The sequence below is a fragment of the Calonectris borealis genome, chromosome 22 (genome assembly GCF_964195595.1).
Source record: "Calonectris borealis chromosome 22, bCalBor7.hap1.2, whole genome shotgun sequence".
Lineage (NCBI taxonomy): Eukaryota > Metazoa > Chordata > Aves > Procellariiformes > Procellariidae > Calonectris > Calonectris borealis.
This window is the reverse complement of record NC_134333.1, coordinates 4,002,752-4,030,628: the sequence shown is the minus strand read 5'-3', so window position 1 is coordinate 4,030,628 and position 27,877 is coordinate 4,002,752. Positions and strand designations below refer to the sequence as shown.

General features: G+C 53.4%; 3 protein-coding genes and 1 pseudogene across 4 annotated transcripts; all 4 read left to right on the top strand.

Moving 5' to 3' along the window:
* Positions 1–909: 909 nt before the first annotated feature.
* Positions 910–1,672, top strand: LOC142092089 (feather keratin Cos1-1/Cos1-3/Cos2-1-like). Of its 2 annotated transcripts, XM_075171826.1 has the most exons (2): positions 910–988; positions 1,365–1,672. In XM_075171826.1, the coding sequence occupies exons 1-2, from the start codon at positions 910–912 to the stop codon at positions 1,670–1,672; spliced, it is 387 nt and encodes a 128-aa protein (XP_075027927.1). The 2 variants fall into 2 exon arrangements, with proteins under 2 accessions (XP_075027927.1, XP_075027928.1); XM_075171827.1 differs by lacking the exon at positions 910–988 and having other exon boundaries at positions 1,358–1,672.
* Positions 1,673–6,632: 4,960 nt separating this feature from the next.
* LOC142091740 (feather keratin Cos1-1/Cos1-3/Cos2-1-like) lies at positions 6,633–7,988 on the top strand. Its single transcript, XM_075171117.1, has 2 exons — positions 6,633–6,845; positions 7,226–7,988. Exons 1-2 carry the CDS (start codon positions 6,777–6,779, stop codon positions 7,559–7,561), a joined length of 405 nt encoding a protein of 134 aa, XP_075027218.1. The 5' UTR covers positions 6,633–6,776; the 3' UTR covers positions 7,562–7,988.
* A 3,801-nt stretch (positions 7,989–11,789) lies between these two features.
* LOC142091741 (feather keratin Cos2-3-like) lies at positions 11,790–12,564 on the top strand. Its single transcript, XM_075171118.1, has one exon. The coding sequence runs from the start codon at positions 11,983–11,985 to the stop codon at positions 12,286–12,288; it is 306 nt and encodes a 101-aa protein (XP_075027219.1). The 5' UTR covers positions 11,790–11,982; the 3' UTR covers positions 12,289–12,564.
* Positions 12,565–22,513: 9,949 nt separating this feature from the next.
* LOC142092088 (feather keratin Cos1-1/Cos1-3/Cos2-1-like) lies at positions 22,514–23,328 on the top strand (annotated as a pseudogene).
* The last annotated feature ends 4,549 nt before the right edge of the window (positions 23,329–27,877 follow it).

Sequence of the window (27,877 nt, the reverse complement as noted above, 5' to 3'; positions counted from 1 at the left end):
TCCTTGTTGGGGCCTGAAATAGGCAGCGGCAGTGCGTGAGCTCTGCAGGGGCAGGAAAAGGTGGGCTCAGGAGACCGGGGTTGCATTTCAGGGCCTCTTCCCTGGACAGATCTCTAGCAGGCTGGTACCATCACCATTTGGCTGCATTCAGGCTCCTTCTCACCCTGGGAAACTGCTGCTCTGTGGTGCTCATGAAGAGAGCAGTGGAGAGTGTCCCTGCCATGGGCAGCACATTCCCCCCTGATGAGTGACACACATGGACACACACACACAGGCTCATGCACACTGGCATGGAATCCTGCACAAATTTGTGCTCCCAGAGCATCTTCACACACGTGGCTGCTTACAAGTCCACACAAGTAAAGAACACACAAGGAAGACAACGAACCATGGACTCTGCTGAGGACCCCTGGGGACTGGGAAGTGTTAGGCAGGGTAGGGTCAATACCTAGGAGCACAAGGCACACACCTGGGGAGGCAACATGAAATGACCATGAGAGTGAGCTGAGGAGGGAGGGAAAGACAAGGGCATGGCACGTCCTCATGCGTGGGAGCCCATGGCATCCAGCTGAGGAATACTGGACCTTCTTCCTGAGAACACCACTTCAAACAGCCCCACCAGAGTGACCCAGGCCGACATCACTTGCCTGCTCTGGACCCCTCCAGCTCTTGAACTGAGTCTTCTGCCTGCACTGCTGCATTCCTGCCCTCCAAATCCTAGGGCCTTTCATGTGAGTGCTCAGAAGAAGTCTTCATTGGAGAATGGGCATGGCACAAACCTGGAAATGAAAAGGAAGCAGTGTTGGAAACCAAAGCACAGCCCATATCATTAGCTGCCATGGTTTGCATTCAAGATGAGCTTCTCAGAAAATTGTTACCTCTGCAAAGGGTGCCTCTGCCTCTTTGGCAATGAAGGGCAGGTATAAAAGCCAGCCCAAGTCCGTGCTCTCTCATCCCCTTCTCTTGCTCCCTTCTCCTTGGGAAGCAGGTGAGTCTGAAGCCCCTTCTCCTCCTCTTCAAAGCGAGATCTCTCCTTGATGGACATCTCAGCTGATATTGGCTCTGTCCTGTGCTGGGGTTTGCATGTTCTCGTCATGACAGAGGGAAGTGTGGAGAAGGTCTGCTTAGAGAGAGGCTGGGATGTGGCTGGGGGGGCTTTTGGTTTACGAATTAGGACAGAGCCTTCCCCGGCCAGGCTGCTTTTTATTGGGTGATGAAGTCCATGTGGCTCCTAGCATAGCTTTCAGCTCCCCACTCAGTATTAGCCTTGGCTCCTTTGTGATAGTTTAACCAGGCTGTTCTTCACCCAGGCTTGTGCTCTGCTTTGTCCCTGCTTCTCTTCCAGGTGCAGCTCCAGCCCTGAGACATGTCCTGCTCCAACCCATGCCTGCCATGCCGACCCTGCGGCCCGACCCCATTGGCCAACAGCTGCAATGAGCCCTGTGTCAGGCAGTGCCAGAACTCCACTGTCGTCATCCAGCCCTCTCCTGTGGTGGTGACCCTGCCTGGCCCCATCCTCAGTTCCTTCCCGCAGAACACTGTTGTGGGATCCTCCACCTCTGCTGCTGTTGGCAGCATCCTCAGCTGTGATGGAGTGCCCATCACCTCTGGGTGCTGTGACCTCTCTGGCATTTCCAGCCGCTACTATGGCAGAAGGTGCCTCCCCTGCTAAAGATGCTGGGAAAGCCCCAAGAAGACACCTTGAGGAACTCAGAGCACGGTGCTGGGCAGGGGATCAAGATTTTGCATGAGTTTTCAGTACAGCTGAATGGCTTTGCCTTTCTTTCCCTTTGCTTTGTTTGCTTCAGTTCCCCTGGGCAGCAAGGTCCCCCCAGGGCCAGCCTAGGGCGGACGATTTGGCTCCTGTCCCTCTATGGGGCAGGCAGGCTGACATCATGCAAGAACTTCTTCACAGCCAAGGACCGCAGACTCTTGGCTGCCCCCAGGGCTCCCTGCACTGCTGTCCTCCACTTGGAGTGACTTTGTTTCCCTCTTTTGTCTCATTAAAGTTCTGCTACATTCAAGCCTGGCCTCCATGTGCTCCTTCACTCTGCGGACGCACTCTAAGCTGCCAAAGGAGAAAGGTGTTGCTCTGGGGTGGAAAGGGGTGAGGGCACAAGGAGACCCTTCTCCATTGGGAGAGGAATGGGAGGTTGGGACTCCCTGAAGAGGCTCCGCTTTTGGGCACCATCCCTTGGAGCTGAGGAAGTCATCCCTGGCTGTTCTGCTGCCAGGGACTATCAGGCCTTGCCTTGCTGTGTCTCTGCCCACAAATGGCCAGAGAGACAGGAGGCCCTGAGGGGTCAGCAGCCCCATGAGCTCATGAGGAAGGGCGTTCCTTTTTGCTATGGGCAGGAGCCTCAGAAAAAAGTCACTCATGCTGCTGAATGTGTTGAGGCTGGAGATTGGAGCTAAACATGTGGGAGCTGAGGGCAGTCAGCACAGAAATGGAGGCAGTGAAACAGTGTCTTTCTGAGGGAGATCAAATTGCTCTATTACAGAGCATGCAGGAGAACGTGAAGATCAGCAAGGATGCTCTTGGGTGCACTTCCCAAGAGAGCTGCAGCAGTCTCAGAGAGATTTTGTGCTCAGGAATTGGCTGCCATTCTGTGGGGAGAGGGGGGTTTTCTGTGTAAATGTCATCCCTTCTGATCAGTGGTAACATCTCTTGGCAGCTACTACAGTCTTATATCCCATTTCCTGCATGACAATTCAGATGTCTTGACAAAAGTGTACAAGTGGAAGAATGGAAATCCCCACACCTATGTCCTCCATCAAGAGGGAATTATGGCTCATGAAACGTATCTCAGAATGACCAAAGGCCAAAAGCTTTATAAGGGCGTTTCCCTTGCATGTCTGAAATCTCGTTTCCCTCGTCATACTCTTCATAACCATCATCAAGAGCAGCACAGTTGGACTTCCTAACTCTCCCACACTAAACCTTGTAAGAAGCAGAAGGTACCTCAGGTCCTTCGCAATGATGATACCATCTGCAGGTGTCCTTGTAGAAGAGGGGGGATGGCATTTCTTCTGACAGACGAGCAAGCCCTTTGGCCAAAGCACTGCCAGGGCACTGCTACTGGCTCTTGGCATGACCTCTAGGTTGGCAGCACAACTGAGGAGGTCTTGGCAAGGTAGGAAAAAGGCACAGGATCCATCCAGGCAGCTCCCTCTTCCTACAGGTAATTACACCACCTGCACCTGCATGGAAAACACAAGGAGAAAAAAGGCCAGCACATCAATTCAAACTGGGGAAAAAATAAAAAGAATGCATGAACATTCACAGGGTAGCCAAACCATTTTTTCAGCTGCTCTGTAAACTAATGTCGCTTCTGCATTTCTTTGCCTTTTGAAGAGAGGGTGTTTACCTTCAAGTGACTCTGGAGACAGTTCACTACTACATCACTTCTGATGTCCCAGCCCCAGTGTCTGTAGCCTAAGTGGAGTCTGGCTTGTCCCAGACACACCCTTCTGCTGCCACATGGTGTGTCACCGTGGCAGCGGTCCCTTTGCAGCGGCAGGGGCTGGTCCCAGACCCTTGAGAAGACCGCTAAGGTCAGGCAGGAGCTTCTTTCATATCTAAGCAAAAGCATGTACTTAATTTGCCTCAAGGGGTACAATAAAAATTCCCCAACACCACACATATTTGTGTGTGTGCATGCCTGTGAGTGTGCATACCTCTGCGTGCATATGGGTGTTCATGTGTGTGCACCCATGAGGGTATGGCAAAGGTCTTGCTAAAGTCAAGGTACACCACAGCCAGTGCCCTCCCCTTCCCCACAGTGCCACTCACCTCCTCACAGAAAGCAATGCGGTTGGTGAGGAATCATTTGCCCTCAGTAAACTCATGTGAGATGCTCTCAATCTCCTTCCTGCCTTTCATGAGTTTTGAAAAGTCTTCCGAGAGTATTTGCCCCATCTTCTTTCCAGGGACTGAGTAGGGACTGTCCAGTCAGCTCCTTGAACACCCTTGAATGCATCCCAAGTGGTCCCGTGAAGTTGTGTATGTCCAAATGGTAGGAAGAGCTCCTTAGTTCTTTCTTCCACTACTGTGAGTGCTGCTTCATTCCCATGGAGTCTGCGGGGAGGCGCAGGGATGTGGTAGGCCTGAGGAGAAGCCATATCACTAAAAACTGAGGAGAAATAGGCATCGAGTACATCAGCCTTTTCCCTGTCATTTGTCACCAAGTCCTCTTCCTCACCGAGCAATGAGACCACATCTACTTAGCCTTCCTTTTGCTGCCAATAGGCTCCGAGGTACCTTTCCTCATTCCCTCCCTTCCAAGGTTCCACTCCAGCTGTGCTCTGGCTTTTCCTGACTCACCTTTCCGCACATTGCGGAGGACCATCCTTGTGCTCTGAGGAGGCTCTCCTTGAAGGTTCTCCAGCTCTCCTGGGAACCTCTGCACTCTAGGGCAGTTTCCCATGGCATCCTGCCAAGCAGGTAGGTCCCTGACAAAACAACGATGTGCTCTTCTGAAGTTGGGGGCAGTAGTCATCCTGTTTGTCTTGGTCAGTCCTCTGAGGATCTTAAGGTCCACAGTCTCATGGTCACTGCAGGTAAGGCTGCCCTTGAACTCTACATCATCCAAGAGTTCTTCCTCATTTGTGAGTAGCAGGTCTAACCGAGCCTCTCTCCTAGTCTGTGCATGGATTGCCCGCATCAAAAATTTGTCTTCCATATGCCCCAGCCATGTCCTGGTTTGCTTGTGCCCAGCCATTTTCCTCCTGCAGCGGATACTGAGGTGGTAAAAGTACCCATGGGTATCAGGGCCTGTGAGGCTTTCCCCAAGCGCCTGAAGAAGATGTCATCTGCCTCCTCCTCTAGAGCAGGAGGTGTGTAGCAGGCATGTAACTCCACCACCACCTGTGCCACAGGGGAAGTGAGAGAGTCTCCCCTGGCGTGCTGCCCCCCATGCATACCGCTTCTACCCCTTGTGCTCTCCCTTCTCTTCAGTCTCTGGGAGACCTCCCCCTCCATACCTACTTTAAACTCCTCCTTCCCCGTTTAGCAGGTGTTGGCAAAAACACTCTTGCCTCACCTTGCCAAACACATTCCACTCCTGAGCAGTAGTCCTCACTCTTCCAAGAGGGTCCCCTGGGGACAGAAGCCAAAGCTGCTGAGTGCTGCCGCACCCCACTCCTGCCATGCACGCTGCCCAAATGAGCTCGCAAGGGAGAGGGATTCTCTTCTGACTTCTGTGCCATGCTTTGCATCTCAGTCTCAGTAAATATAGCTAATTAAGGGGATGTGAATGAAATGGATCAAGATGCCTTCAGGGGATACATCCTTCCAGCCGTGTGGGACCAACTCAGATCCCAAAGACATCCTCGTGTAGAGACTCTTTCAGCCCACGCTCACTGCCCTGGACGCAAGGGCCTCACAGAGCCGTCTTTGTGCCCAGCATAATTCATAGAATCATAGAGTGGTTTGGGTTGGAAGGGACCTTGAAAGACCATCTAGTTCAATTCTCCTGCCATGGACAGGGACATCTCTCACTCGATCTGGTTGCTCAAAGCCCCATCCAACCTAACCTTGAACACTTCCAATGATGGGGCATCCACAACATCTCTGGCCAACCTCTTCCAGTGTCTCACCACCCTCATTGTAAAAAATTCCTTCCTTATGTCCAACCAAAGTCTACACTCTTTCAGTTTAAAGCCATTGCCCCTTGTCCTGCCACTACAGGCCGTGATAAAACACATTTCTCTTTCTTTCTTAAAATGCCCCTTTAGATACTGGAAGGCCGCAAGAAGGTCCCCCCAGAGCCTTCTCCCCTCCAGGCTGAACAACCTCACTTCTCTCAGCTTTTCTTCATAGGAGAGGCGTTCCAATGCTCTGATCATTTTCGTGGTGCTCCTCTGGACCCTACACCTCTAACAGACTCTACAGACTCTTCCCACACTCCGTGAAGAGACATCAGCTCACAGACAGGACTTACCCCATCCCAAAGCAGACGTGCACGGTAAATGGGACAAATCATCTTTCTGGACACACTGATCCAGCAATTGACCAGTCGTGGCCTCTGAACGCCCCAGCTAGCATAAGCTCACAGCAGGGTCTGCATACCTGGTCACGTGTGCATGGCTTCATGTGATCTGAAGTGAACCCAGAGGCTGTCCCACCAGAGCCTACAAGCACCTCCGTCCCAAGGCTAAAGCCCATATCCCTGTCCACGGTACTCAGGGACAGAGAGAGAGCAGGCAAAGGGCTTTTGTGTGCGTGAAAGGGCTCAAGCGGGGCACCTTACTCTCACCAGCTGTATCTCTCGCTCTCAGCGAGCGCACATCAGTCTTCCCTCAGCCACGCTGAACCCTTGGACACAGGACTTGCAGAAGATGACTCCGTGAAGTCCATCACCTGTGCGGTGGCCCTGCACAGTGTAGACACCTTCTGTTTGGATGCCTTGAGTCTTCTCAATTAACTCTAGATGACTAGAAGTCTAAATTTGTGTGTGTATGTGTGTCGTTTAAGCCACCTGTTTAGTTTATCTCGAGTGTCCTTTCCTGGACTCCTCCAGCATGTGAGATGAGTCCTCTGCCCACACTGACATGTTTTGCAACCGGAAATGCTTGGGCCTCTCATCCTGTCACACAAAAGATGCCTCCACTGGGGAATGTGCCTGGCATAAAGCAGGAAATGAAAAGGCAGCGATTCAGGAAACCAAAACACAGCCCATAGCATTAGCTGGGATGTTTTGCATTCACGATGAGCTTGTCAGAAAATAAGCACCTCTCCAAGGGATGCCTCTGGCAGCCTGGGGCAGTAGAGGTCCATGATAAAAGCCAGCCCAACTCCTCACTCGCTCATCCACTTCTCTTGCCTCCTTCTCCGAGGGAACCAGGTGAGTCTGAAGCCCCTTGTCCTTCTCTGCTTTCTCGAAAAGGAGGTCTCACTTCAGTGGACCTCTCAGCTGACACCAGGTTTCTTCTATGCCAGATCATGGGGCTGCTTGTTAGGAGAGAGGGAAGCGGGAAGGAGGTTAGACATGGAGGGAGGCTGGGACTGTACTGAGGTGGATTTTGGACTCAGGGACTAATCAGTAACCACATAGGAGCTGGTGGCTCTTTTTGGCCCTGTCAGGATGAGCTCAGGAGGCCCTTGTATCTCTTTGCAGAGCCTCCACCTCCCGGCCCTGCATGTTCTTTGGTTCCCTCATGGTATGGTGACAGGCTGCTCCTCAGGCATCCCCATGTTTTGCTTCCTCCCTGCCCTCTCTTCCAGGTGGACCTCAGGCCCCGCAACATGTCCTGCTACAACCAGTGCCAGCCGTGCCTGCCCTGCCAGCCCTGCGGCCCGACCCCGCTGGCCAACAGCTGCAATGAGCCCTGTGTCAGGCAGTGCCAGAACTCCATCGTCGTTATCGAGCCCTCTCCTGTGGTGGTGACCCTGCCCGGCCCCATCCTCAGCTCCTACCCACAGAACACCATTGTGGGATCCTCCACCTCCGCTGCTGTTGGCAGCATCCTCAGCTGTGATGGAGTGCCCATCAACTCTGGGTGCTGTGACCTCTCCTGCATTACCAGCCGCTACTGTGGCAGCAGATGCCCCCCCTGCTAAAGATGCTGGCAATGGCCTCGGATAAGGACACCTAGGAACTCAGAACATGCTGCTGGATGGAGAATCAAACTTTGTGCTGCTGTTTTAAGAGCAGCTGACCATCTCTGGCTTGCCCTGCAAGGGCAAGACTGGAAGGGGCCAGCCTGGGCTCTCGGAAAACACAGCCAATGTCTACCTTTCCTGTCTTCCACTCACCCTTTTTCTCTCTTTTCTTTGTTGTCTTGTGCTCCCATCAAACCTGCTGGGAGGACCCAGGAAACCAGCCTGGAGTGATCTGCTTGCCCTTTGCCGGGCAGGTTGACAGATGCCCTGTGGGAACTCAGCCACAGGAAAAGGGGAACAGATTCTTGGCTGCTCCTGCTCCTCCCCACCCTTGAAGTGACCTCATTTCCCTCTTGAGACTCATTAAAAATTTGCTGCAACCCTGCCTGTGTCCCTTAGGTGGTCTTTCCATCTGTATCCTGACTGCTGATGAAGATAACTATTGCTTTGGAGGGGAATGGGGTGGGGGCACAGGGGAAGCCTTCATCACTCCTAGAGGTATTGGAGGGTGGGACACACTGCAGCGAGTCCTCTTTCAGGCACTGCCTCTTGAAGCTGAGGAAGACAACCCGACTCACCACACAGCCAATGGCCATCAGTCCTTGCCTTGCTGCAACTCTGCTCAGAAATACCCCCTTGGCCCTGCAGCACGTCATGTGAAGAGGAATCCTGACAGCTGCTGTCCTCAAGAGAGGAACTGTGGGCGTGTGGGAGGTCCCGGGGAGGTCAGCAGTCCCACAGGCTCTTGGGGAAGAGTGCTCCTCTTGCTCTGGCTGGAGGTGTACTGGGCAAGGAGACTCAGAAAAAGACATTGCCAAAGGATGGCTGGAATTGGGAATGGGTAAATAGTCTTGGGGATGGCCCACAGTCCCTCCTCCACCTGTCCCTCCCCTCCATCACCCGATCTAGGGGCCATGGCCAGCACGATTGCCAATGGGCTGCAAGGACAGCTTCCCCATGCAGCCCTATCACCCTTCAGCACAGCATCTGCCATGGCCCACCTGTTTCCATTTCCAACCTGATGGCTGAGGTGTTGACAAGTTAATATTGGTATCAGCTACAGCAGGCCACACGCTGGAGTCCCCTGTCACCCCCTGGAGTGAAGGCAGGCCCAGGACAGTGACCGGTGCCCAAACATGCAATGCTGCTCTGTGCTGCCTTGTCTTCCTCAAGCACAGCTTTCCTGAGGCCCAGGAACCCTACAGCCCCACAAGTGCCACAACGCAACTCTGGTCTGGAAAAGTGCTGTGTGAGAGGAGATACGCCCAGCTCCTCGGAGACATGGCACTGACAGTGGGGTTTGATTCTGCACTCAGCAGGATCCGTGAGCTGTCCCTGAATGGCACAGGGCATGCAGCAGCCCAACCATAGGGCACATGTTGGAGTGCCTTCCCCCAGGCACCAAGCTCCTTCAGCACTCCCAGAGCCCTGGGGCTGAAGTGGCCCTTGTGCTCTGTGCACCACCGCTGCTCCCCACACACAGGCCGGGTCCTTCCCACACCTGCAGAGTCTGGGACCCTGTGGTGTGGGGGTTTGCCCTCACACAGACTCCACACACCGCCAGCACCACAGCACCAGGGTGGGGGACAGAGGGATTCCCGCGTGGCGTGAGGATGGGGGTGCACGTCTCCTCAGCCCAGGTTCTGTAGGAGTCAGTGCTGAGGCAGGTGGCCACACAGGGACAATGAGCATCAGGACCAAGCCCACCCAGAGCCAATGCAACCATGGGTCCCAGCTCTGGCTTGGCCCCTGGCAAAGGGTCTCGATGCTGATGCGTTTTGTAAAATACAAAGATGGTGCTTTCCCCATGACCACAGCTACTCAAAATATCTTTCAGAAGACCCAGACCAGCATCTCTTGTAGCAATTTTCATAAATGGGCTGAAGTCCTCAGGAGTGTGCAGGGGCTTTTCCGCCTCTGACTTTTTTTCTTCTGGAAATGCAGGAGTTATTTTCCCCCTTTTCTGATCGCTCTGCTTCTCATGGGATGAGCACTTTTGAAGAGCAGCCGTACACCCCTTTGCTTGCTTGCAGGCCACCAAACCTGCTTTCTGGAGAATGTCCCTTGTTTCAGCATTCAAAGAGTAGACTGTATCAGCCCTCATGTTTTCCCTCAGTGGGTAATGGCAGCACCCATAGCTACTCCAGCTGATTTGCAGGCAGAAAGACAAGACAGGTAAGGGTGACATTGCAGTGGGTGTCTGCTACAGGTCACCTGAGCAGACAGAACCAGCGGATGAGGCCCTCTACAGACAGATAGGAGCAGCCACACATTCACAGGCCCTGGTCCTCCTGGGGAACTTCAACCACCACAATATCTGCTGGAGGGACAACACAGCAGGCCATAAGCAAGCCAGGAGGTTCCTGGAGTGCAACAGGATGGATGACAACTTCATCACCCAAGTGATAGAGGATCCAATGAGGACAAGTGTTCTGCTGGACCTCATACACACCAAGAAGGGAGGTCTCGTTGGGGCTGTGAAGATCAAAGGCAGCCTGGGCTGCAGCGACCATGAAATGGTGGAGTTCCGGAGGGGAGTAAGGCAGGTAAATAGCAAGCTTACCACCCTGGATTTCAGGAGAGCAGACTTTGTTCTCTTTAAAAGGCTGCTCGGGAGAGTACCCTGGCATATGGCACTGGAGGCAAGAGGAGCCCAAGAAACTTGGCAAATATTCAAGGACCACCTCCTCCATTCCAATGAGGAGGAAATCAGGCAAGCATGCCTGGACAAGGAGCTCCTGGCAAAACCAAAAGACAAGAAGGAAGCATACAGGAGGTGGAAGCAAGGACAGATAAACTGGGAGGAATAGAGAGATGCTGTCCAAGCATGCAGGGATGAGGTTAGGAAAGCCAAAGCCCAAGTGGAACTGAATCTGGCAGAGGATGTCAATGGCAACAAGAAGGGACAATGGAATGGGAACAAGAAGGTGACAAAAGGAAGACTAGGGGAAATGTGGTCCCACAGCTGAATGAGTGGGCCTTCTCTGATGCCACACAGCCTGACAACACAGGACTTGCAAAAGGCTGAGGTGCTGAATGCCTTCTTTGCCTCAATCTTTATGAGCATGATCAATCTTTAGGAATCCTAGGTCCTTGAAACCAGGGAGGAAATCTAGAGCAAGGGAGATATACTCCTGCCAGGAGAAGATCAGGTAGGCAATACTTAAGCAAACTGGAGACCTCTCTCAAAATTTTTACATCTTGTAGGCCATGGTAATGCAGGTGTTTTGCAAGGAAAAGTCTTCCCCTGATTGTCTGTGTGCCATGCCCAGAAACGATTTTTCTTTTCAAGCATCATGCTGTCCACCCCATAACATCCCAGTGGTAGAGGAGGGCCCACATAAATTTGATTTTGAGCAGCGCTGAAATAATGAAGGAACTCACCTTTGCAGCCCTCGATATCCAAAGCCTGGGGAAGTCTGCTTAGTATCCTGGCTAAAAGATTAAAAGTCTACGAAACCTAGCAGTGCACCTCCCGCACACCCTACAAGTGATCGCTGGAGTGACCCTGTTGGGAGGGAGAGAAAGAGAAAGACATGGCACGTCCGCACGCAAGGAAGCCCTTGGGTGACCAGCCAAGGATTGCAGGGCCCCTTCCTGTCCATGCGGCCACAGGCAGCCCCACCAGTGTGCCCCAGGCCAACATCCCTTGTCTGCGCTACACCCATGTGGCACTTGAGCTGAGTCTTCTGCAGGCACTGACACATTCCTGCCCCATAAATCCTGGAGCCTCTCAATCCCAGCACTCAGAGGTTTTCCATGAGGGAATGGGTATGGCATAAGGCAGGAAATGAAAAGGCAGCACCAGGGAAAACAACCACCCAGCCCATGTCATTAGCTGGGATGTTTTCCATTCATCATGAGAACCTTAGAAAATTACCGCTTCCGTAGAAGCTACGTCTGGGCCCGGGGCAGGTCAGGGCCACCATAAAAGCCAGCCCAACTCCTCGCTGTCTCATCCACTTCTCTCGCCTCCTTCTCCTTGGGAACCAGGTGAGTCTGATGCCTTTTCCCCACAACCTTTTTCTGTTCATGAGATGCGTGCTCCTCCATCCTATGTTGGGTCACAGTGCTGCTTGAGAGGGGGAAGAAGGGCAAAGCTCTGACTCAGAGAGTGTCCAGAAGTTGGCAGAGAGGGTGCTTCTTTTAGGAGATAGTCAGCAGCCTCTTTGGGCCTGGCAACACTTTGCAGTACTGTGTCAGGATGAGGCCAAGAAACCCTTTGGCCTCACTGCCCAGTTTCTACCTCCTGGCTCAGCAGGTGCCTTTGAAACACTCATGGCAGGGTGACAGACTTGTGGTGGGATGGTCCTTACCTGTGCCTGTGTTCTGATTCTTCCTGACCCTCTCTCCCAGGTGCACCTCCAGACCCTTACAGAATGTCCTGCTACGACCAATGCCTGCCGTGCCGGCCCTGCGGCCCAACCCCGCTGGCCAACAGCTGCAATGAGCCCTGTGTCAGGCAGTGCCAGAACTCCACCGTTGTCATCGAGCCCTCCCCCGTGGTGGTGACCCTGCCTGGCCCCATCCTCAGCTCCTACCCACAGAACACCGTTGTGGGATCCTCCACCTCCGCTGCTGTTGGCAGCATCCTCAGCTGTGATGGAGTGCCCATCACCTCTGGGTGCTGTGACCTCTCTGGCATTTCCAGCCGCTACTGTGGCAGAAGGTGTCCCCCCTGCTAAAGCCACTGGTGACAGCCCAGACAAGGATCCCCAGGAAACCAACAGCTGATGCCAGACTGAAGACAGAGCCATCCATTTCAGAGAGGCTGAGATTCCAGTGCTGCCCTTCTAAAGGAGGGCAGCTGGGGCTCTCTGAAAACATGGCCAAAGTCTGACTTCCTTGCCTTCCACTCTCTCCCATCTCTTTCTTGTCTTCTATTCTTCTGGGCCATAAGAACCCCAGAGCCAACCTGAGGTATCTGCTGGCCCCTCTCTTTCCGTGGGGCAGGCAGATGGATGGCCTGTGGGATCTCCAGTGTGCGTGTTGGGCACAGACTTTCTGCAGCTGGTGGTGCTCTCCCTGCTCTGGCTGCTTCCTCTACAAGCGAACTCGTTTCCTTCTTCAGAGTCATTAAAGTTTTCTGCATCCCAGCCTCTGCCTCCACATAATCCTTTTCTTGGTGGACATTGTCTCGTGTTGCCAAGGATGAAATGTATTGGCTTTGGTAGTTTGGGGCAAAGGTGAGGACACAAGTGGACTTTTCATCATTCCCAGAGGAATGGGAAGATGGGACAGAGGGCAATGAGTCCCTTCCAGGCACTGTCTCTTGGAGGTGAGGAAGACACACTCAGCTCCTCCAAAGCCACTGGTGTTCAGGCCCTACATTCCAGCATCTCTGCTCAGATATGGCCTCTTGGCCTCAGAGCCTGTCCTGCAGATGGGGAGGTTGACCACTGCTATCCCCTAGAGAGGAGCCTAGCGCTGCTGGAGCCTCTGAGAACTCAGCAGCTCACAAGCTTGTGCTGAAGGGAGTTCCTCTTGCTTTGGATAGCCCTGTGTTGGGAAAGGAGGCTGCATCAGAAGATGGCCCCAAAGGATGCAGGAGTGGGTGTGATCTGAGAAAAAGCCTTCAAAACAGCCCCACCTTCTCCTCCTCATCCCCCTACCTGTTTCCAGAATGAGGCAGTATGGCCTACACCAAAGGGCAAGGACAGCAAGGACAGCTCCCCTATACACCCTCCACACCCCAAAGTTTCCTGCACAGCCCAGCGGTTACACACATGTGCAGGGCAAAGGCAACTCACAGGTAGATAGTGAAATCAGCCTGGCCAAGCCACACACCAGGGCCCTCATGCCTCTCACCGACCCCCAGCTCCCACCAGACAGGGAGCCCCAAGGACAGCACCCAGTGTCCCAGCCCCATGGCTGCTCTGTCGTGCCTGGTCTTCCCCCAGGCATGAAGCCGCTTTCCCGAAAGCTGGCGCTCCTCCTGGCAGGACCTCTTGCCCACCTCTGCCTAGTGGTCTGCTTCCCCCTTGTGGTCTTGGACAGAGTTGTAAAGCCTGGTCCTACTGCAGAAGAAATGAGGCAGGGCTGGTGGAAGCCCACGAGGTAGGGCATGGGAAGGGCTCCAAGGACTTGCAGAGTGCACTGGGGAGAGCAGGTCCTCTGGATCCCAGCACACGGCCATGCAGCAACTGGAGGGTTCACAGAGCAGTTCTGAGTATTTTCCAAAATTGTTTGTAATCGTGTAATTCCAGGAAAGAGCATTGCCACATGGCATGTTATTTATGTTTTTCATCTTCCTTTGAACTGTGACCTTGGAGGAACACATCCCAGATCAGATACTCTAAAGGCAGGCCTGCAGGAATACCTGAAGAAGCAATGTGCACTAGAGAAACCATAAAGCAAAGAGCAGCAGCAAGGAACCGTTGCACAAGCAGTGCCAACCTCCTGCATTGCCCCTCATGTCTCCAAAGCCATTGGGCAGAACAACCACATAACACATGGTGAAAATGAGGGAACATGAGACTCTTTCACCACCACCTTCTTCCTCTCAAGCCACTGACACTGTCCTCTCCTGGAAGAGGACCTTGCCCTGCAGATCCCTGGGTGCAGAGGGGAAGCAGCGCTGCCAGGGGACACCTCAGGGCCCCTTCCCCCAAGCTCAGCCTTGCCCAGACACATCCCCTCCCTCCCCTGGGTTGTTGCACAGCCAAGGAAGCTCCCTGCCCCAGGGTGTCTCGCACAGCACAGAGATACAAGGCACTGTCAGAGACCTCGACTTCCTCCAGCCGCAGGAGGCTGTATTTCCCCGTGGTGTTCAGCAGCGTGGTGAGACGGCCATTGTGCTTGGGGCCAGCTGCTGCCTGATACGAGACCAGCTGTGGGGCTTGGCCATTCCTCTGCTGGTACCAAAACAAGGCATCGAAGCCAGAGACCTGGTAGGTGCAGGTGGTCTGGAAGGTGTCTCCTCTACTGTGACTTGTCCTTCTTGCTGGGTGACGGTGGTCTGCCCCATGGTGCCTGGAAGAAAGCAAGGGTCAGCGACTGTGCAGGGAAAGGCTCTGAGAGGCAAAACAAGAGGGGATGCAAAGAGAAGGGTCCCTGTCCCTTGTGCTGCAGCCAGAGCCACGTCGATGGGAACAGCAAGGCGGTGGGTGTCTTTGGGCAGGTCTGAGACGTCAGCTCAGCGTGGATCTCCCAGCACAATAATGCCAATTACCTCCCACAGGGATACCTCCAGAGGAAAGCTGTGCTATCACCCAGGGCTTTGGTCTCCACTTTTGTGCTGCCTGGAGTCTCCAGGGAACAGTCTGCAGTGCCTGGCCCTCCTGTGCTGGCTCCAGGACACCTCCAGCAGCGTGAGAGACCTGGGAACTCCGGCAAAGATGTTTCATCCTGCTCCACATTCCCTGTCCTCTCAGAAGGCTCTGAGATCAAGGGAGGGAAAAGGAAGCCCTTGCAGTGCAGAAATGCAGGAGGAACGCACAGCCAGGGCACGCTGCATGACACGTGCCAGCCAGGAGAGAGCCTGGGATACCCCAAGAATGTGAGAAGGATGGGGGAGCTTTCGTGTCCCTGCATCAGCTTTCAAAAGCCCTGTGTGTTTGGGTTGCAAGGTCAGAAAATGTGTACTGCCGAGATCAAAAAGAGCTTCTGCAGTCATATAGCTGTGCAACACTGGGCCCAGACAGATCAGCAGAGAGAGGCAGAGAGAGGTCAATGGTTGGCAAGAGAAAAGGAAGGCAAGTGGTCTCAGGTGATCAGGAGAGGAGATGTTTCTTCTCAGTCTCATCTTTTGTTTGCCACCAGTAACAGTGTCTTGAGAAGGCAGGTGCAAAACCACCCGTGTGATCTGATGTTTCCCAACATTTGCCCATAATTCAAGAGCAGCTCCCTGCAGAGAACTGTGGAGGGGGTGAGGCTCTCCTGGGAAGAAGAGGAATCATACCAACAGTCAAAGCCAATGCTTACCCAGTGGTTGCCTCAGGAAGGCAGCAAGGACAAGACACCCAAGGTGCATGCTGAGAACGATCCTCCTGCATGGTGAAAGAGACTCGAAAAGCCCACACATCCCCACCAAGAGCCCCGAGAGAGCAGAGCTGCTGGAAATGACTCTGCAAGGGGAACAAAGAGTGACGTGGGGAGGAGGAAATGCTTGTTCTTAGCACGCCTGAAACGCCCCTGCTGTGGTCTTCTCTCCCCCAGTAGTGACAAATGTTGCTCGTGCAGCCAACACCTTCTGCCTTTCCAAGGTGAGGGGTAGAAGGGGGCTAGGCCTGCACCTGGTGCCCAACCTCCCTGACACACCCTCCTGTGCAACACCTTGGGAGTCTCTCCTTCCTTGATGCCTGTGTCCTCTCTCTCCATCCTCAAGCCCTTGGCTGGGTTGGCCTCTCCTGCCTCCTGCATGGTGCCTAGCCCCAAGCTCCTGTCGGCACACCCCAAGGCTGCAGCTCTCACAAACATACTGGTCAACAACCCGAAACCCTGCAGACACCAACTGCCCCACTCAGCTCCCCAGGCACCGTGGACTTTCTCCCTCTATCTAAAAAAGCTATCTCAGGAACCAATCAATGAAGTTTCCTTGCCACACTGCTCATCCCATCTCATAAATCAGCTTCTCAAAGGCTCACCCAAAACCAACCAAACCTTTCCAGTTGCCCATAACCCTGCCATTCTCAGTTTCCTCACAACCACTTGGATCTGCATTTGTCCTCTCCTTATTTCTAGCCTTTATGAAACAAACCTGCCAAACTATTTTTACTCTTTCCATGGCATACTTTAGGTTGGACAGGACCTCTGCAGATCACCCATTCCAAGTTCCTGCTCAGAGCAGGTCTCATTAGATCAGGTTGGTCAGGGCTGTGCCCGTTAAGTCTTGAAAATCTCCAAGGCTCTCAAGCCTCCACCTCCACCTGGGGTTCCCAATAAAGACAGACATGGACCTGTTAGAGCAGGCCCTCCAGGGGATGGCCACAAAACTGATCTGAGGACCAGAACACCTGTCTTATGAAGAAAGGCTGAGAGAGTTGGGGCTGTTCAGCCAGAGAGCCTGAAGAGAAGGCTCCAGGGAGTGGTCTTTCAATATATTAAGGGAGCTTCAAAGAAAGATGGAGAAAGACTTCTTACCAGGGCCTGTAGTGACAGGACAAGGAGTAACGGTCCATCAGAGCAGCAACTGCCTTGCTCACCAGCCAACAAAGGAAAATCCTGACACGGGCATGGTTTTTACATACACGGTACACAACTATTATGGCTGCCCGGTGGCTAAAATGGCAGCAGCGGATTTTGCTGAGCAATGCTGCAGCTGCTTTCTGAGAAAATATCTAACAAACCCATCTGGCTGGCACCTTGCTTCCTGATGCTGCACTTGCAGAGCATAGCTAGGAGCTGGACTCCTTCCAAGGGAGGCACGTCACAGATGGGGGGATCTGAATAGGAGCCTTCCAGGCCAGGTGAGGACCCTTGGAAAATGCCAGCTTTTCTGGGAGCCTCTCCGGCCACAAGGTTTGTCCTCCTGGTGCCTGTGCGGTGCTGGGCACAGCTTCCTGCCACCAATCCTGTGGCTCTGGAGACAGCTCAAGTGCTAAGAGCAGATGAGGAGACAGACTTCTCAGCAGTGCAGCTCCATGAGCTCTAATGAGCCAGGTTAACTGACAGACATCAGGGCTTGGCTCAGGCGGTTTGAAATCTCCTCCTGATGCCACCTGCTAATTAACATTTGTTTGCCTTTTGAAGAGAGGGTATTTCTCTTAAGCAACTTCATCAGGCCAGCTTCCTTTCTGCTGTCCCAGCCTCAGCATTTGCAGCTGCGGGGCATCTGGCTCACCCCAGACACACAACCCTTTGCTGCAGTGTGAGCGTGTCAGGGCGGCGCCTCTCCCTGCAATGAAGCTGGAACTGGTCCCAGACCTCCACAGCCGCCCTACGGCAAACACCAGGGATGGGCTGGATCTTGTCAGACTTTGGGATTACTTTGACTTGTTAGGTGGGGAATGCCTGGAGCTGCAGCAATAGGGATGTTCTCTAGCTTTGACGTTGTCTCTCATGCACACACTTTGCATGAGAATAGGCTGAATGTCCAAAAAAGACCCTGCAGCTTGGACCCCAATACACCTTCTCTCTTTCCTGTAATGAGGGCACAATCGGTTGAACTACTTCTGTCCAACCCACAAAAGCCCAAAAGCCCTCTGCTGTCATTAAATGCAGCAGGGATGGCTGGTGCCTGATTTCCCTTCTTGGCACTGGGCTTTCAAGGACTTGCCTAAAGCTGTCAGGGGCACAGAGGCAGAGAGCTGGCCGGTGGCCTCCTGGTTCTCAGAGTGTGGGGAGAGGCTGTGCTTCCTCATGTGCATATGCATCTGTCTGGGCCTGTGGGCGTGTTTGTGCCTGTGTGTTGACATTTGCATGTTCATTTGCAAACGCACCTGTGAGAGTGAGTGTCTGTGAGCGTGTGTGTGAACAAGTGCATTTCTGTGTGTGTCTGTGCGTGTGTTTGTGTACACGCACATTTTTGCTGGTGGGAAAGTAAGTGTGTGTGGTGTCAGTGTGCACGTGTGCTGGCGCAAAAGAGCGGCACAAAGCGTTGAGATGACCAGAGCATGTTAAGGCAAATTTGTTATAAGCATTCATTATATTGGTTTAATAGTCACTGGTCACAATGTTGATTTATTGGCTCCCAACGTTGTCGGGCTGGCTCTCAACGTTGTGTTCTGTAATACCTTACGTGTAGTATATGTTCCCTGTTGTGCTGTTTATCACCGCTTGGAGCTGGGTCACGGTTATCATTTTGCGGCACTGTGTAATACTGTTTTATGTTTTCTTCCTACATCGTCTCCCACGGCACAGTAATACACCGCTGCGTCCCGGCGACGGGTCCGGGCGAGCCACAGGGCGCTGGACCGGCGGTCTTCTGCCATCAACAGCCTCCCCGGTGGCTCCTGCAGCCCTTTGGACCCTTTAAGTCCACTCACAAGGAATTTGGGGCCTTGGCCAGGGAGCTGACGGTACCAGAGTATGCAGTCGTAAGACTTTATGTTGGGATGTGAGCACTTGATGGTGATGTTGGTCCCAGCGGTGGTCTCTGCTGACGGCTCCTGCTGCACCTGGGCTCTGCCTGCAGCCACTGCTGAGAAAGAAGAGGAAAGGACAAAGATCGCCAAAGGTCACCCAGCTCTGATTTTCCCAGAGAAATGGTTAGGAAGAGCGGCAGTGAGACAGAGCTGGATGGGAACAGATGGGTCGATGTGCCCATGACCAGGGATGGAGAGTGATCGTAGTGTGGGTGTGTGGAGTGAGGGGAGAAGGCTGCGGGGAATTGGGAATGGATGCATGCAGAAGTGGGATGAAAGCCAGATTCATGGATGCATGGATGAAGAGGGGATGAGGAGAGAGGAGAATGCAAGTGTTACAGTGAAGGAAGGAGGGCTCAAGGGAGAAAAAGAAGAAATGCTGAATGCACAGGGGGATGAGTGGATGTATGGAATAATGGAGAGGTGCAGGAAAGCAACCTTGTGCCTACAGATACAAAGAAAGCAGAGGGAGAGATGAGAGAGGGATCTCACAGAGTAGGCAGAGGAGTTAGAACTGGTAGGGTCCTGGAGAGATGGGTAAAAAGCGGGCTGGACGGACGGATGATGAGAGGAAGAGTGGAAGAGTGGAGAGCGAAAGTGGGTGTTACAGTGAAAGAGGGCTGAAATCAGGGCAATAATAACTGCTGAATTCACAGAGAAAAGAGTGGGTGCATGGAAAGGCAGGCGTACATGCAGTCAAACTGGTAATGACAGAGATGATGGGCTCAGCCCCGGCCCCCCATCCACCACCGCCAGCCCCGTGCACCCAGGAGCACCGCGGCCAGCCCCACCAGCCCTGCGTCCCAGCACCGCCACATCCCGCCTCTCCACCGCCCACGCCTCGCTACCCCCCGCCAGCCCCGGCTCTCTGCTCCGGCCGCGGCGCCTCCTCTCCGCCGCCTCCTCTCCTCTCCGCCGCTGCCAGCTCCGCCCCGGGGCTGAGCCCTGCGCCGGCGCCGCTCGGGGTCTCGCCCGGGCTGAGGGACTCAGTGGCTCTGCAGGGGCACAAGTTGCTCTCCCGGGGAACGGGCTCTCCCCTCCTCCAGCAAGGACTCCCCAGCAAGAATAAGGCTGCACAGCGCCGGGGGCAGCCCGGGACAGCAGCAGGGCCCTGCCCCAGGAGATGGACCAGCTTCCCAGAGCTGTCTCCCAGCTCAGGGGCTGGAAAGAGCAGCCACTGGTATCCTGCTGTGGCAGTGAGGAGGGTGAGAGCCTCCCTTCAGCTGCCCCTCTGCAGTCCCAGCAACATGCCTAAAAGTGGTGTTGAGGCAAAGGGGGTGTGAGGACACACGTGCCCATGGGTGTGCAGGGGTCAGGGAGGGCAGGAGTAAGGTGGGAATTACACAGTCAGAATGTAGGTGAGAAGGGACCTCCAGAGGTCATCTAGATCAACCCCCTGCTCACAACACATCCCAGTAGACCAGGTTGCTCAAGATCCCATTTCATCCAACCTTGAACACCTCCCAGGATGGACATTGCACGACATCCCTGGGAAACCCATTCCAGTTCTTATTTCTTTTAGCCTGTTGCTTAATCGGATTTCTCCATGCCTCAGTTGCTTGTCCTTTGCCTCTGCTCCTATTGCTGAGCACTTCCAGTGTCTTGGTCCATCTTCTCTGCCTCCTCTGATTAAGTAGTTGTAGAAAGCAAGAAGGTCTTCCCTGAGACATCTCTTCTCCAAGATGGGCAGGCCCAGTTCTCTCAGCTTCTCCTCACTTGCCATGTTTGACAGTGCCCTAACCCCCTTGGTGGCCATTGTTGGACACTTTCCTGCACCTGCTGGCAACACTTTGGCTGTCACAGCTCAGGATGCGGTTGGTCTTCTTTGCCAAAAGGGCACACTGCTCTCAGGTTCAGCTACGGATCTCCTAAAACCACGCAGCTTTTTCTGTGGATCTGCTTCCTAGACAGTGACTGCCCAACATGTGTGACTGCATGGTCTAGTTCCTACCCCAGACACAAAACCTTGCCCTTCCTCTTTTTGACCTTCATGAGGCTCCAGTCAGCCCATTTCTTCATGGTCACAACTCTTGGAGCCTGGTAGTCCAGCCAATTTTCCACCCACCTTGTCAGCCTCCTAATGAACCCATTCATCCTCAGGAAGTATGGGAGAGGGTGTCAAAGGTCTTTTTAAACTCCAGGTACACACTTCCCCTGCCCTTCCCTTCTCCACAGTGCCCGTTACCTCCTGAGAAAGCAATGAGGTTGGCCTTTGGCTATACTGGAGCCTCAGCTCAGCAGCAGCTCCATGGAGATGGGAATCAGCCCTGGCTGAGCTCTCCCAGCAGAGCTCCCTGGCACTGATCTCACCAAAGGTCCCTAAGGGAAGGGGGGAAACCCTTGGGTCCACTGCCTGCAAGTAGGACCTGAGCTCAGGCTGACAAACATTCAGGAGGGGAGATGCGTTAGACCCACTGTGCACAGCCCACGTCAGAAAGTGGGTCTATAGTGGACACCCTTGTTGGACAGCAGCTGGCTTTGGGGGATGCGGTCTTGAATCCAATGTCCTTTCCCTCCCAGGGCAGTCGGACTGAGATTCCAATGTGGGGCATGAAGGTCCTTGTGGGCTCAAGTCCAAAGCAGTCATCAGTTCTCTGGCTCTCCTGTGCAAGCCATTGAGTCTGTTCTTCCACTCCCAGCACAGTCATGTCAGGCTTCATGTTCCTTTAATTCAGTACCTGTTTGATCCAAGGTCTCAGTCCCTGCCTCACACACCACCAGGTCAATGAGCTGCACAAGTACATTTGACAGTGGCTAAGATACAGGGGGGCCTGTGTCCCACCCCAGACATCCCCAGCACTGCATTGGAAGCAGATCCACTCAGGGATGGCCAGCACATGGTCGGCAGCATTCCTCAGCCTTTCTCCTTGCCCATAAAGCAAAGCCCACCCTTTTCAACTCTCTAGTGCTGCTCTCCAGGGCAGCTGTGTATTGGCCTGGAGAGGCAAGGAGGGGGGACTGCCAGCCATGCTGAGACACTTCCAATATTGTTAGACTGAATTAAACTAAAGATCCAAACTGGAGTGAAACCATCCTTGTTGGGGCCTGAAATAGGCAGCGGCAGTGCGTGAGCTCTGCAGGGGCAGGAAAAGGAGGGCTCAGGATACCGGGGCTGCATTTCAGGGCCTCTTCCCTGGACAGATCTCTAGCAGGCTGGTGCCATCACTTTTCAGCTGCACTCAGGCTCCTTCTGACCCTGGGAACCTGCTGCTCTGCAGTGCTCATGGAAAGAGCAGTGGAGAGTGTCCCTGCCATGGGCAGCACATTCCCCCCTCATGAGTGACACACAAGGACACACACACACAGGCTCATGCACACTGGCATGGAATCCTGCACAAATTTGTGCTCCCAGAGCATCCTCACAAACCTGGCTGCTTACAAGTCCACACAAGTAAAGGACACACATAGGAAGACAATGAACCATGGACTCTGCTGAGGACCCTGGGGACTGGGCAGTGTTAGGCAAGATAGGGTCAAAACCTAGGAGCACAAGGCACACACCTGGGGAGGCAACAAGAAATAAGCATGGGGGTGAGCTGAGGAGGGAGAGAAAGACAAGGACATGGCACGTCCTCATGCGTGGGAGCCCATGGTGTCCAGCTGAGGAACACTGGACCTTCTACCTGAGAACACCACTTCAAACAGCCCCACCGGAGTGACCCAGGCTGACTTCACTTGCCTGCTCTGGACCCCTCCAGCACTTGAACTGAGTCTTCTGCCTGCACTGCTGCATTCCTGCTCTCCAAATCCTGGGGCCTTTCATGTGAGTGCTCAGAAGAAGCCTTCATTTGGGAATGGGCACAGCACAAACCTGGAAATGAAAAGGCATCAGTGTTGGAAATCAAAGCAAAGCCCATATCATTAGCTGCGATGGTTTGCATTCAAGATGAGCTGGTCAGAGAATTGTTACCTCTGCAAAGGGCCTCTGGTCCTGCGGCAATGAAGGGCAGGTATAAAAGCCAGCCCAGGTCCTTGCTCTCTCATCCCCTTCTTTTGCCTCCTCCTCCTTGGGAAGCAGGTGAGTCTGAAGCCCCTTCTTCTCCTCTTCAAAGCGAGATCTCTCCTTGATGGACATCTCAGCTGATATTGGCTCTGTCCTGTGCTGGGGTTTGCATGTTCTCGTCATGACAGAGGGAAGCGGGGAGAAGGTCTGCTTAGAGAGAGGCTGGGATGTGGCTGGGGGGGCTTTTGGTTTACAAGTTAGGACCAAGTCTCCCTGGGCCAGGCTGCTTTTTATTGGGTGATGAAGATCGTGTGGCTTCTGGCATAGCTTTCAGCTCCCCACTCAGTATTAGCCTTGGCTCCTTTGTGATAGTTTATCCAGGCTGTTCCTCACCCACCCTTGTGCTCTGCTTCCCCCTGCTTCTCTCCCAGGTGCAGCTCCAGGGCCGAGACATGTCCTGCTCCAACCCATGCCTGCCATGCCGACCCTGCGGCCCAACCCCGCTGGCCAACAGTTGCAATGAGCCCTGTGTCAGGCAGTGCCAGAACTCCACTGTTGTCATCCAGCCCTCCCCCGTGGTGGTGACCCTGCCCGGCCCCATCCTCAGCTCCTACCCGCAGAACACCGTTGTGGGATCCTCCACCTCCGCTGCTGTTGGCAGCATCCTCAGCTGTGATGGAGTGCCCATCACCTCTGGGTGCTGTGACCTTTCTGGCATTTCCAGCCGCTACTATGGCAGAAGGTGCCTTCCCTGCTAAAGATGCTGGGAAAGCCCCAAGAAGACACCTTGAGGAACTCAGCACGGTGCTAGTCAGGGGATCAAGATTTCGCATGAGTTTTCAGTACATCTGAATGACTTTGCCTTTCTATCCCTTTGCTTTGTTTGCTTCAGTTCCCCTTGGCAGCAACATCCCGCAGGGCCAGCCTAGGGGGGACGATTTGTCTCCTGTCCCTCTATGGGGCAGGCAGACTGACATCATGCAAGAACTTCTTCACAGCCAAGGACCGCAGACTCTTGGCTGCCCCCAGGGCTCCCTGCACTGCTGTCCTCCACTTGGAGTGACTTTGTTTCCCTCTTTTGTCTCATTAAAATTCTGCTGCATTCAAGCCTGGCCTCCATGTGCTCCTTCCCTCTGTGGACGCTCCCCAAGCTGCCAAAGGAGAAAGGTGTTGCTCTGGGGTGGAAAGGGGTGAGGGAACAAGGAGACCCTTCTCCATTGGGAGAGGAATGGGAGGTTGGGACTCCCTGCAGAGGCTCCTTTTTTGGGCACCATCCCTTGGAGCTGAGGAAGTCATCCCTGGCTGTTCTGCTGCCAGGGACCATCAGGCCTTGCCTTGCTGTGTCTCTGCCCACAAATGCCCAGAGAGGCAGGAGGCCCTGAGGGGTCAGCAGCTCCATGAGCTCTTGAGGAAGGGCGTTCCTCTTGCTATGGCCGGGGTGGCAGGGAGTGGGTGTGGGGCTGCAGAAGGTGATTTGCTTTGCAGAATGGCAAGGGTGGTAAAGCAGGGAAGAGCCCTTGGGATGGCCCATAGCTGCTACTCCACCTTCATCTCCCCTCCACCACGCAATTGAGGGGTCATGCCCAGCACGCATGGGCAGGAGTCTCTGAAAAAAGTCGCCCATGCGGCTGAATGCGTTGAGGCTGGAGATTGGAGCTAAACATGTTGGAGTTGAGGGCAGTCAGCACAGAAATGACGCAGTGAAATGGTGTCTTTCTGAGGGAGATCAAATTGCTCTGTTACAGAGCATGCAGGAGAACCTGAAGATCAGCAAGTTTGAGGCTGCTGGGTGCACGAGAGAGCTGCAGGCAGGCTCAGAGAGATTTTGTGCTCAGGAATTGGCTGCCATTCTGTGGGGAGAGTGTTGTTTTATTTGTAAATCTCACTCCTTCTGATCGGTGGAAATGTCTCTTGGCCGCTACTACAGTCTCATATCCTATTTCCTGTATGACAATTCAGATGTCTTGACAAAAGTGTACAAGTGGAAGAATGGAAATCCCCACACCTATGTCCTCCATCAAGAGGGAATTATGGCTCATGAAACGTATCTCAGAATGACCAAAGGCCAAAAGCTTTATAAGGGCGTTTCCCTTGCATGTCTGAAATCTCGTTTCCCTCGTCATACTCTTCATAACCATCATCAAGAGCAGCACAGTTGGACTGCCTAACTCTCCCACACTAAACCTTGTAAGAAGCAGAAGGTACCTCAGGTCCTTCGCAATGATGATACCATCTGCAGGTGTCCTTGTAGAAGAGGGGGGATGGCATTTCTTCTGACAGACGAGCAAGCCCTTTGGCCAAAGCACTGCCAGGGCACTGCTACTGGCTCTTGGCATGACCTCTAGGTTGGCAGCACAACTGAGCAGGTCTTGGCAAGGACGGAAAAAGGCACAGGATCCATCCAGGCAGCTCCCTCTTCCTACAGGCAATTACACCACCTGCACCTGCATGGAAAACACAAGAAGAAAAAAGGCCAGCACATCAATTCAAACTGGGGAAAAAATAAAAAGAATGCATGAACCTTCACAGGGTAGCCAAGCCATTTTTTCAGCTGCTCTGTAAACTAATGTCGCTTCTGCATTTCTTTGCCTTTTGAAGAGAGGGTGTTTACCTTCAAGTGACTCTGGAGACAGTTCACTACTACATCACTTCTGATGTCCCAGCCCCAGTGTCTGTAGCCTAAGTGGAGTCTGGCTTGTCCCAGACACACCCTTCTGCTGCCACATGGTGTGTCACCGTGGCAGTGCTCCCTTTGCAAGGGCAGGGGCTGGTCCCAGACCCTTGAGCAGACCACTAAGGTCAGGCAGGAGCTTCTTTCATATCTAAGCAAAAGCATGTACTTAATTTGCCTCAAGGGGTACAATAAAAGTTCCCCAACACCACACATATTTGTGTGTGTGCATGCCTGTGAGTGTGCATACCTCTGCGTGCATATGGGTGTTCCTGTGTGTGCACCCATGAGGGTATGGCAAAGGTCTTGCTAAAGTCAAGGTAGACCACAGCCAGTGCCCTCCCTTCCCCACAGTGCCACTCACCTCCTCACAGAAAGCAATGCGGTTGATGAGGAAAGATTTGCCCTCAGTAAACTCATGTGAGACGCTCTCAATCACCTTCCTGCCTTTCATGAGTTTAGGAAGGGCTTCTGAGAGCATTTCCTCCATCTTCTTGATGGAGGAGCTTCCAGTCAGCTCCTTGAACACCCTTGGATGCATCCCAAATTCATTCCCATGGAGTCTGCTGGGAGGTGCAGGGATGTGATAGGCCTGAGGAGAAGTCATATCACTAAAAACTGAGGAGAAATAGGCATCGAGTACATCAGCCTTTTCCCCATCATTTGTCACCAGGTCCTCTTCCTCACCAAGCAATGAGACCACATCTACTTAGCCTTCCTTTTGCTGCCAGTAGGCTCAGAGGTACCTTTCCTCATTCCCTCCCTTCCAAGGTTCCACTCCAGCTGTGCTCTGGCTTTTCCTGACTCACCTTTCTGCACATTGCAGAGGACAATCCTTGTGCTCTGAGGAGGCCCTCCTTGAAGGTTCTCCAGCTCTCCTGGGAACCTCTGCACTCTAGGGCAGTTTCCCATGGCATCCTGCCAAGCAGGTAGGTCCCTGACAAGACTATGATGTGCTCTTCTGAAGTTGGGGGCAGTAGTCATCCTGTTTGTCTTGGTCAGTCCTCTGAGGATCTTAAGGTCCACAGTCTCATGGTCACTGCAGGCAAGGCTGTCCTTGAACTCTACATCATCCAAGAGTTCTTCCTCATTTGTGAGTAGCAGGTCTAACCGAGCCTCTCTCCGAGTCTGTTCATGGATTGCCTGCATCAAAAATTTGTCTTCCATATACCCCAGCCATGTCCTGGTTCGCTTGTGCCCAGCCATTTTCCTCCTGCAGCAGATACTGAGGTGGTAAAAGTCACCCATGGGTATCAGGGCCTGTGAGGCTTTCCCCAACCACCTGAAGAAGACGTCATCTGCCCCCTCTTCTTGAGCAGGAGGTGTGTAGCAGGCATGTAACTCCACCACCACCTGTGCCACAGGGGAAGTGAGAGAGTCTCCCCTGGCGTGCTGTCCCCCATGCATACCGCTTCTACCCCTTGTGCTCTCCCTTCTCTTCAGTCTCTGGGAGACCTCCCCCTCCATACCTACTTTAAACTCCTCCTTCCCCATTTAGCAGATGTTGGCAAAAACACTCTTGGCTCACCTTGCCAAACACTTCCCACTCCTGAGCAGTAGTCCTCAGTCTTCCAAGGGGGTCCCCTGGGGACAGACGCCAAAGCTGCTGAGTGCTGCCGCACCCCACTCCTGCCATGCACGCTGCCCAAATGAGCTCGCAAGGGAGAGGGATTCTCTTCTGACTTCTGTGCCATGCTTTGCATCTCAGTCTCAGTAAATATAGCTAATTAAGGGGATGTGAATGAAATGGATCAAGATGCCTTCAGGGGATACATCATTCCAGCCGTGTGGGACCAACTCAGATCCCAAAGACATCCTCGTGTAGAGACTCTTTCAGCCCACGCTCACTGCCCTGGACGCAAGGGCCTCACAGAGCCGTCTTTGTGCCCAGCATAATTCATAGAATCATAGAGTGGTTTGGGTTGGAAGGGACCTTGAAAGACCATCTAGTTCAATTCTCCTGCCATGGACAGGGACATCTCTCACTCGATCTTGTTGCTCAAAGCCCCATCCAACCTAACCTTGAACACTTCCAATGATGGGGCATCCACAACATCTCTGGCCAACCTCTTCCAGTGTCTCACCACCCTCATTGTAAAAAATTTCTTCCTTATGTCCAACCAAAGTCTACACTCTTTCAGTTTAAAGCCATTGCCCCTTGTCCTGCCACTACAGGCCATGATAAAACACATTTCTCTTTCTTTCTTAAAATGCCCCTTTAGATACTGGAAGGCCGCAAGAAGGTCCCCCCAGAGCCTTCTCCCCTCCAGGCTGAACAACCTCACTTCTCTTAGCCTTTCTTCATAGGAGAGGCGTTCCAACACTCTGATCATTTTCATGGACCTCCTCTGGACCCTACACCTCTAACAGACTCTACAGACTCTTCCCACTCTCAGTGAAGAGACATCAGCTCACAGACAGGACTTACCCCATCCCAAAGCAGACGTGCACGGTAAATGGGACAAATCATCTTTCTGCACTCACTGATCCAGCAATTGACCAGTCGTGGCCTCTGAACTCCCCAGCTAGCATAAGCTCACAGCAGGGCCTGCATACCTAGTAACATGTGCATGCCTTGCTTCATCATGTGATCTGAAGTGAACCCAGAGGCTGTCCCACCAGAGCCTACAAGCACC